Source organism: Oncorhynchus kisutch, linkage group LG12, assembly GCF_002021735.2.
Source record: "Oncorhynchus kisutch isolate 150728-3 linkage group LG12, Okis_V2, whole genome shotgun sequence".
Classification (NCBI taxonomy): Eukaryota; Metazoa; Chordata; class Actinopteri; order Salmoniformes; family Salmonidae; genus Oncorhynchus; species Oncorhynchus kisutch.
Window position 1 is genome coordinate 41,704,870 of NC_034185.2, and position 11,615 is coordinate 41,716,484.

At 45.3% G+C, this 11,615-nt stretch overlaps 1 protein-coding gene across 1 annotated transcript in view; it reads left to right on the plus strand.

Annotated features, from left to right (window-relative positions):
- Window positions 1–269: 269 nt before the first annotated feature.
- Window positions 270–11,615, plus strand: part of LOC109900323 (methyltransferase-like protein 24) — a 77,972-nt gene continuing 66,626 nt past the window's right edge. Inside the window, exon 1 of the mRNA XM_020496014.2 lies at window positions 270–1,015. Coding sequence (XP_020351603.1) covers window positions 659–1,015 — 357 coding nt within the window. The 5' untranslated portion in view covers window positions 270–658. The remainder of the gene's footprint in view (window positions 1,016–11,615) is intronic.

Consider the following 11,615-nt stretch of genomic DNA (forward strand, 5'->3'; position numbering starts at 1 on the left):
GCTGCACTTCATTGTCTCCCTGTCCTTCGCTTTCTCTAATTCCCACTCCATCTCCCTCTCTATATGACCTCTATGCATGAAACAGAGTTTAAGTAGAGAGAGAATGTGAGGCCTTGGTAACAGCAAGCTGTGGATGTGTTGGCCCTGCCCAGTGTGGAGTTACAGTAACCCTAGACACAGGGGAACATAGAGAGGGAGGGGACAGATGGAGTGAGAGGGGTGTGTGCGAGAAAGAGGTGTGAGGGCTAGGAGAGAGAAGGGGAAGTTCCAAACTTTTCAATGAAAGCCACACGCTCTTTTCCGCGAGTTGTGTGCAGAGGCTCACATACACTGACACACACATACACAGGAAGGAGTCGAGAAAGAGAGACATATACACACACACACACACACTCACAGACTGAGGTAGTTGTTTTGCAAAGAGCAGGTGTCCTCCTGTCTCACAAACCTTCAGCGCTGCTCCTGCCTATCTTGATCAAACTGTGGACTTCCAAGTGGAGGGAAGGAGGGAAAGAAGGAGTACAGGAGAAAGACTAACCACTCCAAGGAGGAGGAGAGGAAGAATGGGATAGAGACAGAGAACAACAATCTCACTGTTCAGAACATGGACCGAGGCTAGAAAGAGAGGAACAGGAAAAAGGGAGAGATACAGAGAGAGATGTGGCCAGGCATGGGGAGAGACAGACTGACTAGAGGACTGGTTCTGCGCCTGTGTCTTCTCCTCACCGCTCTCTGTGTCTGTGTTCACATTTACCTGGAGCTGGGGAGCAGGAGGGGGGCACCTTCGCACTTCATTTTAGGATGTCCCACACAGACCAACCAGGTGCTACCAGACAAGGGTGCGAGGACACGGGGGACAAAGGACCCCATGGAGCCCAACTTCGGGACTGAGGACAGAGCCATGAAGAGAATGGTGTCCTACGTACGCATGCTGAAGAATGACTCTGTAGCAGGGAAGACAGGGGGAGGGGACAACCCCTCCACGTGCTGCCCACCTTTGCGACCAAAGAGAAAGGTGAGTGAGAGCGATTATACCTGCAGTAGGGTGATGTGACCACTAAACACTTATCTGATCTGAAGTCAATTCTGCTGTTTAATGATTGAGGATTAGAACTGTGGAACTATAGAAGTGTTATCTGATCCTAGAGCAGAGCTTAGTGGACAATGCCCACCTGGAGAGTGTGACTCAATAAGGGGATGTTCGGGAGCACTTGTTCAGTCACTGTGCTGTTGGCACAAAGCTGCTTAATCCTTAGGGGCTGACAGATAAGAGTTCAAACTAAGAGGAGGGGAGGAGAAGGGCAGTGGGATCAATGAGAGATCAATGGGTAGGCTGTAGGCTGAAGAGGAGAGAGAGGCTGACTGTTGTTAGATTACAGAGAGGAAAGGACTCTTAAGTGGTCGATGATAAGCTGAGCTGTTGCACTGAACTACAGACAATGGAGAGAGTTGAGGAGAATTACTCTGATAGACACTCTCAAACTGAAAGAACCAGACTCTACTTCTAACTTGGAAGAAAAATTTTCAACTTTAGAATCCTGAAATGTGCTTGGAGTGAGAGTGCTTGTGAAACATGCTAAATATATGCTGTGAGAGATGTTTACGTATGAAAGTGGGTGGGCAAAAGAGTTTTAACTAGGGGTTTAGAGATTTTCTACTAAGTTACTTGGGGTGGGAGTCCCACACAGAGACAAAGACACTCCTTGCTGCCACACCTATAAACACACACACACCACTATTGAGTCTCCTCTGGCTGTTTCTGAAGCTGAATGTCAATAGAGGATCCAGTCCTAACAAACAAACTTTCAGAGACTAACAAACACACACACAACCTCTGACCATGCACCACACTACCTGTTGACTCCAAATTCATTCTCTTTCTTTGTTTATCTGTCTACCATTTATCACTTTGGCTCTCTCTTCTTCCCCCAACGTTCTATCCCTCTCTTTTCCCTGTTGTCTTCATCTCACTCCTTTCTCCCTCCTTCCCTCTCTTCACCCCTCAATCTCTTTCCCTTCCGTAGAGAGCTTTTTCTGTCTCGATTTTGGTATGTTCTTTATTTCTAGGTTTTGTGTTTCTACGTTTTGACCGGGCGGGTATGGTTCTCAATCAGCGACAGCCGTATATCGTTGTCGCTGATTGGGTATCATACTTAGGCAGCCTGTTTTGCCACCTTAGGTTGTGAGATGTTGTTTTATGTTAGCTCTGTGTAGCCGGCTGAATGTGATGTTCGTTGGTCCCTTTGTTGTTTTGTTTCGTGTTCAGTTGAAATAAAGTATGAACACTCAACACGCTGCATCTTGGGCCACTTCTCCCGACGGAGCGTTACACCTCTCCTTTCTGTCTCACTCCTCAGCAAGCCATGCTGCTCATTAGGTCTGAATCTTTAAAGAGACACAAAACGCCAATCTCCTCAGCCACCTCTCAAAGGAGGCTGCTTGAAGATCACTGCAGGCCCCCAAAAAAATGTGCACACATTATGCCTCATCACCCTGAGCACTGAGAGTTAGCTGGCCACTGCTGTGATATCAATAATACATAGCACCATATGCTGCCTGGAGCTCTCTGATTTTAAAACACAATTGTCACAAACTGCACTACGGGAGCAGAACCAGTGCTTAATTTGGACTGTTCAGTTCTGGGACCGGTACCTCTCATGGCATGAAAAATAATTGTCACTTTTTGCAATGTATAAGGCTATCAAAGTTTTCAAGGTTGATTCGTGTTGGGCCAGCCCGAGCATAACATGCTGACCACACTGCTCGCGTCGCGTGCACGAGGGTTGCAAAATACATTTAAACATACATGTTATTCAATTATTGCACCCACACTGCTCGCACCCGCCAACGAGCGTCTGCGTTGCCAAGCGCTAAAATAGAAGTCAGTTCTATTTGTGAATGCGGTGCAAGTCTTGCCTCTCCCATCTCCTCATTGGTTTATAGAGGCAGATACCCACGTGCCATTACCTCATTATACCGATGTGGGTGATTGAAAGACTATCTGAGTTTGGTCGGTCGTCGTGGTAACTATGAAAGTTAGATGCCAATCACCATATAATGTCCAAAGAAGAAAACGCCTGGAAGGAGGAGAGAACTAGAAATGATTTGATTGACAGTTTTATGTGTGGATTAATTGTCAGAGTAGAGGACCTTGTCCATTTCAGGTAACATAACTCAACATTTACAGTGGGGCAAAAAAGTATTTTGTCAGCCACCAATTGTGCAAGTTCTCCCACTTAAAAAGATGAGAAGTCTGTAACATCATAGGTACACTTCAACTATGACAGACAAAATGAGAAAAAGAAATCCAGAAAATCACATTGTAGGATTTTTAATGAATTTATTTGCAAATTATGGTGGAAAATAAGTATTTGGTCAATAACAAAAGTTTCTCAATACTTTGTTATATACCCTTTGTTGGCAATGACAGAGGTCAAATGTTTTCTGTAAGTCTTCACCAGGCTTTCACACACTGTTGCTGGTATTTTGGCCCATTCCTCCATGCAGATCTCCTCTAGAGCAGTGATGTTCTGGGCAACATGGACTTTCAACTCTCTCCAAAGATTTTCTATGGGGTTGAGATCTGGAGACTGGCTAGGCCACTCCAGGACCTTGAAATGCTTCTTACGAAGCCACTCCTTCGTTGCCCGGGCGGTGTGTTTGGGATCATTGTCATGCTGAAAGACCCAGCCACGTTTCATCTTCAAAGGTTTTTACTCAAAACCTCATTGATACATGGCCCCATTCATTCTTTCCTTTACACGGATCAGTCGTCCTGGTCCCTTTGCAGAAAAACAGCCCCAAAGCATGATGTTTCCACCCCCATGCTTCACAGTAGGTATGGTGTTCTTTGGATGCAACTCAGCATTCTTTGTCCTCCAAACACGACGAGTTGAGTTTTTACCAAAAAGCTATATTTTGGTTTCATCTGACTATATGACATTCTCCCAATCTTCTTCTGGATCATCTAAATGCTCTCTAGCAAACTTCAGACGGGCCTGGACATGTACTGGCTTAGCCTTTTACAACTAGGGGGCAGTATTTTAATTTTGGGATATTTTGTCACGAAAAGATGTTCGACTATGCATATAATTGAAACCTTTGGATAGAAAACACTGACGTTTCCAAAACTGCAAAGATATTGTCTGTGAGTGCAACAGAACTGATGTTACAGGCGAAACCCAGATAAAAATCCAATCAGGAGGTGCCACATTTTTTTAAACCGACTCATGCCAATGACTCCTTATATGGCTGTGAATGAGCTACGAATGAGCTTACGTTTTCTACGTATTCCCCAAGGTGTCTACAGCATTGTGACATCTTTTTACGCATTTATGTTGAAGAATAGCCGTAAGGGACCACATTTAGCAAGAAAATCTTGCGTAAAGTACTGAGGTAGCCATTTTTCCAATCGCTTCTTATGAGAAACCAATTGTCTCGACGGATATATTATCGAATAGATATGTTAAAAACACCTTGAGCATTGATTCTAAACAACATTTGCCATGTTTCTGTCAATATTACGGAGCTAATTTGGAAAAAAGTTTGGTGTTGTAGTGTCCGCATTTTCCGGTCGATTTCTCAGCCAAATGTGACGAACTATTTCGCCTACAAAAATAATATTTTGGGAAAAAAGGAACATTTGCTATCTAACTGAGAGTCTCCTGAGTGAAAACATCCGAAGTTCTTCAAAAAGGTAAATGATTTAAATTTGATTGCTTTTCTTATTTTCGTAAAAATGTTGCCTGCTGTCAGCAGAGCCTAGCAGAGCATTATGCCATGATAAACTTACACAAATGCTTGTCTAGCGTTGGCTGTAAAGCATATTTTGAATATCTGAGATGACAGTTTGATTAACAAAAGGCTAAGCTGTGTCTCAATATATTTCATTTGTGATTTTCATGAATAGGAACATTTTCTAGGGGTATTTATGTCCGCTGCGTTATGCTAATTCGTTTGAGGCTATGATTACGCTCCCGGATCTGGGTTTGAGAGTCACAAGAAGTTATTAAGCAGGGGGACTCGTCTGGCACTGCAGGATTTGAGTCCCTGGCGGCGTAGTGTGTTACTGATGGTAGGCTTTGTTACTTTGGTCCCAGCTCTCTGCAGGTCATTCACTAGGTCCCCCCGGGTGGTTCTGGAATTCTTGCTCACCGTTCTTGTGATAATTTTGACCCCACGGGGTGAGATCTAGTGTGGATCCCCAGATCGAGGGAGATTATCAGTGGTCTTGTATGTCTTCCATTTCCTAATAATTGCTCCCACAGTTGATTTCTTCAAACCAAGCTGCTTACCTATTGCAGATGCAGTCTTCCCAGCCTGGTGCAGCCTGGTCCAAGCCCGATGGGTCTTTGCGGTTCTGTAACGACTTTCAGAAGGTAAATGAAATCTCCAAGTTTGATGCCTACCCCATGCCCCGAGTAGACGAACTACTGGAGAAAATTGCTAAAGCTCGGTACATTACGACCCTGGACCTGATAAAAGTGTACTGGCAAATTCCTCTGACCCCCAGGGCCAAAGAAAAGACAGCCTTTGCAACCCCTGATGGTTTGTTTCAATACACCGTCATGCCATTCGGCTTTCACGGGGCCCTAGACAACTTTCAATGGCTCATGAACAAGGTCCTAAAACCGCACCAAGCATACACCGCAGCTTATTTAGATCAAATCAAATCAAATTTATTTATATAGCCCTTCGTACATCAGCTGATATCTCAAAGTGCTGTACAGAAACCCAGCCTAAAACCCCAAACAGCAAGCAATGCAGGTGTAGAAGCACGGTGGCTAGGAAAAACTCCCTAGAAAGGCCAAAACCTAGGAAGAAACCTAGAGAGGAACCAGGCTATGTGGGGTGGCCAGTCCTCTTCTGGCTGTGCCGGGTGGAGATTATAACAGAACATGGCCAAGATGTTCAAATGTTCATAAATGACCAGCATTTACCTGTGAGGTTGGCCCCTGGGATACCTCTTTTCTTGGCTTTGGTTGAAGACCCCATGCTTCTTCCTGCTTGGTCAGGGTTGTTGGCTTCTCAAATATACCATTCTTTTGGCCTAACTTCGCAAAGATAGGAAAGTATCTACCCAATATTACATCATATGGCATCTTTGGGACCACACCGACCTCATAATCCAGCAGACCGTCCTCTGTTTGTATGCTCACTAAGGCTGTGGGGTACAGATGGGTATCCCCATGAATGCATTTAACACTGATATCCTGACTTGTATCCAGTTTACACTAGGTTTGCAACGACCAGGGTTAGCATACTGCCGGAACCCAGCAGTGCTTCGAACCTCTTTCCCTTCAACCTTCACCCCGCACATATGTTTGTTTCTTGATCTTTCAAGTACATTGGTTACAACAGGACATGCATACCATATACCATGTTCTTTTTTCATTGCATTGGCTCTTCTTTAATAGGGCAGTAGGCTGCAATATGTCCTGGTCGATTACAATTGTTCTCAAATAATAGGGGTTCGGGGGGAGACCCCCTCAATCCCCGGTCCCGGTTTCCGTTTTTTTCCTTAGTGTCTTGGCCCGATACGGATTCTTTCCTCATGGCCCACCGCTGCCCTCTTCCCCCTCCACATGTTGGGACAGTTTTACCCTGTCCGCTGGTTTGCCCATTCCTGGGGAATGGGAATCTTTCCTCCTGTGCCTGCTCGGCTGTTCCTGCCGTATAATACCGTTCAACCAGGCCCACGAGATGGTCGGCAGAAAGTACCTCGTTCTGGCCAACCCATCGTCTCACTTCTTGGGGTAGACCTCGCTGAAACTGGTTGAGTACGATGGTCTCGATTATCTCGGCGGAGGAACGGGTCTCCGGTCGCAACCATTTCCGTGCCAGGTGAATCAAGTCGAACATCTGTGTTCGGGGAGGTTGTCCAGGTCGGTAGGACCACTGGTGGAAGCGGTGTGCCCTCACGGTATCGGTCACTCCCAGTTTATTCAGAATCTCTCCCTTTAGTTTATCGTAATCCTGTGCATCTTTCAACTCCAGGTCAAAATACGCTTTATGAGCGTCCCCTGCCAGGTATGGTGCCAGAAGCCCTGCCCATTCTTCTTTCACTTCTCCATCTCTGCCGTCCTTTCGAAGGTGGTAAGATATGATTCAACATCATCCTGTGCTGTCATTTTTTGAAGAAAATGATTGGCCCACCTCTGGGTAGTTGCAGCTGGTAACTGAGCCCCAATTTGGTCCACTAGCTCCTTTAGGCCTTCTCTTAACTCCCGGGTGTTTCTCTTTTGCTCTTCTCTGAGCAGCTGGTTGGTGCGGTGCTGGACCTGTAAAGTGTCCTGGTACATTCGCATTGCATCCTGATGAGCTATTTGTTGAGCTCTAGTTGCCTCTTGTTGGGTGACCGCCGCTTGTAACAGGGCCTGTATGGCTCCCTCCATACTCATTTTCCTGAGAAACGGTCCTAACCAAACAAAGCCACAAAAGAAACCCGACTCCCCTTTGGAGTGCTAACTGAACATTTCTTTATTTTTCTACCTAACCAGCGGTATGGTTAGTCCATTGCCCGCATTCTCCACCACGTGTGGCATGCCTCTTCAAGGTTATGAGCGTTTGTCACAAATTAAGTGGGAAACTGTCACCAAATAACCCCAGAATGAGAGTTATTTCGAACAGGACAGTACCTGTGTGTTTGTTTCTCCGTCCTGGTCCACTCGGCCTACACAGGCCATAGGCAAGGTCAAGGATAGCAGGGTTCGGTACACGAATCAGGTTGTCGGTCCAAACGCCAACAGGTAAGTCCAAAACAGTCCAGCTCATACATGGTAAATCCAGCCAATATCTATTGTCTCTTTCTCTACGGTTCATAGATCCTTCCAGCCCTCTCTCTCTCTTCCTGTTTTTTCTTGACCCTATCTGCGGGTCGGCTCCACCTTATGAGGGTTCCCCTTGCTTCTGGGACTTCGGCCAGTCGGCCATTTTGTGTTCTGTAGGTCTGATCGGGGTGGCCATTTTAGTGATCGGGCAGAGCCCGTTTATTAGTTCTGCTCTCACATATCTGCCATTTATCACTCGACCCCCTTCTTTGCCACAATATACAAAGTTAGGACCCAAACATATGTTATGTGTAGTGTAATAACATTTACCATTAGACCATTACATCAAAGAATAATTCAAGGAATATTACTCTGAAATATGATGACTACAATTCATATCCATTTAAAAGTAATCAGGCTTATTACAGTTATACAATAACAATACCATAATCAAAGAGTACATAACAGAAGTCTTCAATGTAAAAAGTTACAAAATGATCTGTCTATAAGCTTAAAATAAAATAAACACCACTATAGCATATGTCTGGAGATTGGTTAAAAATGACTACCTGAACTAAAAATTCCCTCTAACTTTTATCCTTCCCAGGGTGGATCCAAATTTGAACAACACCCATCATTTAACAGAATCACTCTGCTTGGCCCAAACACCGAAACAAAATAATAAATCAAATCAAATTTATTTATATAGCCCTTCGTACATCAGCTGATATCTCAAAGCGCTGTACAGAAACCCAGCCTAAAACCCCAAACAGCAAGCAATGCAGGTGTAGAAGCACGGTGGCTAGGAAAAACTCCCTAGAAAGGCCAATACCTAGGAAGAAACCTAGAGAGGAACCAGGCTATGTGGGGTGGCCAGTCCTCTTCTGGCTGTGCCGGGTGGAGATTATAACAGAACATGGCCAAGATGTTCAAATGTTCATAAATGACCAGCATGGTCGAATAATAATAAGGCAGAACAGTTGAAACTGGAGCAGCAGCACAGTCAGGTGGAAGTTGAAACTGGAGCAGCAGCATGGCCAGGTGGACTGGGGACAGCAAGGAGTCATCATGTCAGGTAGTCCTGGGGCATGGTCCTAGGGCTCAGGTCAGTTGAAACTGGAACAGCAGCATGGCCAGGTGGACTGGGGACAGCAAGGAGTCATCATGTCAGGTAGTCCTGGGGCATGGTCCTAGGGCTCAGGTCCTCCGAGAGAGAGAAAGAAAGAGAGAAGGAGAGAATTAGAGAACGCACACTTAGATTCACACAGGACACCGAATAGGACAGGAGAAGTACTCCAGATAAAACAAACTGACCCCAGCCCCCCGACACATAAACTACTGCAGCATAAATACTGGAGGCTGAGACAGGAGGGGTCAGGAGACACTGTGGCCCCATCCGAGGACACCCCCAGACAGGGCCAAACAGGAAGTATATAACCCCACCCACTTTGCCAAAGCACAGCCCCCACACCACTAGAGGGATATCTTCAACCACCAACTTACCATCCTGAGACAAGGCTGAGTATAGCCCACAAAGATCTCCGCCACGGCACAACCCAAGGGGGGGGCGCCAACCCAGACAGGATGACCACAACAGTGAATCAACCCACTCAGGTGACGCACCCCCTCCAGGGACGGCATGAGAGAGCCCCAGCAAGCCAGTGACTCAGCCCCTGTAATAGGGTTAGAGGCAGAGAATCCCAGTGGAAAGAGGGGAACCAGCCAGGCAGAGACAGCAAGGGCGGTTCGTTGCTCCAGAGCCTTTCCGTTCACCTTCCCACTCCTGGGCCAGACTACACTCAATCATATGACCCACTGAAGAGATGAGTCTTCAGTAAAGACTTAAAGGTTGAGACCGAGTTTGCGTCTCTGACATGGGTAGGCAGACCGTTCCATAAAAATGGAGCTCTATAGGAGAAAGCCCTGCCTCCAGCTGTTTGCTAGGGACAATTAGGAGGCCTGCGTCTTGTGACCGTAGCGTACGTGTAGGTATGTACGGCAGGACCAAATCAGAGAGATAGGTAGGAGCAAGCCCATGTAATGCTTTGTAGGTTAGCAGTAAAACCTTGAAATCAGCCCTTGCTTTGACAGGAAGCCAGTGTAGAGAGGCTAGCACTGGAGTAATATGATCAAATTGTTTGGTTCTAGTCAGGATTCTAGCAGCCGTATTTAGCACTAACTGAAGTTTATTTAGTGCTTTATCCGGGTAGCCGGAAAATAGAGCATTGCAGTAGTCTAACCTAGAAGTGACAAAAGCATGGATAAATTTTTCTGCATCATTTTTGGACAGAAAGTTTCTGATTTTTGCAATGTTACGTACATGGAAAAAAGCTGTCCTCGAAATGGTCTTGATATGTTCTTCAAAAGAGAGATCAGGGTCCAGAGTAACGCCGAATAACACTTCCACACACATTCTCGAATCTAATCAACACAATAATAGGAGCGCATCTGAGCTGCCCCTCACTTAGAAATGACCACCACCTGACGAACAGTTTTAGCTCCCTGTAAAATTATATCCATAACCAGTACAGTACAATAAGACATATACAAATGTTCAGCTCTTAATGAGCTCTTGAAACAATATAAACATGACAGTGTAAATCACACGGTAACATTAATTTAGTAACTTTAAATTTCAACAGCCTTCACACCTCCGACAAAGTCAGAGCTCCATGGGAATGCCCAGCCACGGAGAATGACACTGCGTTGGTGGGTTTCACTCCTGGACAAAGCCATAAACAGTGATCGAAACATCACACTGGGCCTTGGCGCCGACAAGCCGCAGACGCATCTTCATCACTAGCCTTCATTATAGTTCACATTCGTTCACTCTCTCTTATTTCCCCACTACTCTCTCTCGCTCTCCCTCATGGAGATGTGTTTATGCATGTGTTTATGCCTTCCAGACATGGGTCTGGAAGGCATGGGAAGGCGCAGTGTTTCTGACTGAGAAGATGAGGCAAATGGGAAACATATGAACTTCATGAGCAGTTAGAAGTACACAGGAACACACTGTGCTGTCGTGGCACACTTCAGTATATGCTGCTAAAAGAGGCAGGGAATGTGATGTGGGAAACCTAAAGCTGTGTAGAAAAACACATAGCAGACCATAGCATGTGTCCAATGTAACGACAATCTATGAATCATGTCTATTCTGTCTGTTCTATGTCGTACTTCTGTGGATTGGAACATTGGGGCCTCCGATTTGTTCAAACAGTAGTGAGGAGTTCTGGTAGTTGCCTGTTAGTTTATTGTTATAATTGTTACTCCTCATCCCCTATGGAAGAAGTTAAAACACTGTTCTCTAAAAATCAGGTTCCTCTCTGTAACTCACTTATGTTATTAAGCTTCAGAATGAGTTCAATGAGAGCCTTTGATTGGGCAAAACAGCTGTAGAAAACTCAACTCTAAAGAGAAAATATTTTCCATAGCTCTGCAATAAAGGTTAAAGGCCGTTAGCACAATTGTTGCTCGACTCATCATCCTCCTCTGAAGTTGCTAAACAAAATCCTGTGTGTGTAAGACATCCTGAGGGTTTGTTTGGATAACAAACCAAACGAGATCCATCTCTCAGCTGTCAAATCCCCTGCTAGCACAAACATCCTATATTTTATTTAATAATTTACTTTTTCAAAGGCTTCATTTCTTTCTTCTGCTTGCCTTTTTGAGCTCTAAGTAAAGGGATGGAAGGATGGAGGGAAGTGGTAGGTGGTAGAGGGAATGAGGCAGTATTGCAAATGATAGAGGACCAGAATGCATTAAACCACTTACAAACATGGTCAAGATAAACAACAGCTAACAGAGAGAGAGAGCGAGCGAGAGAGACATAGACAGAGCGAGAGAGAG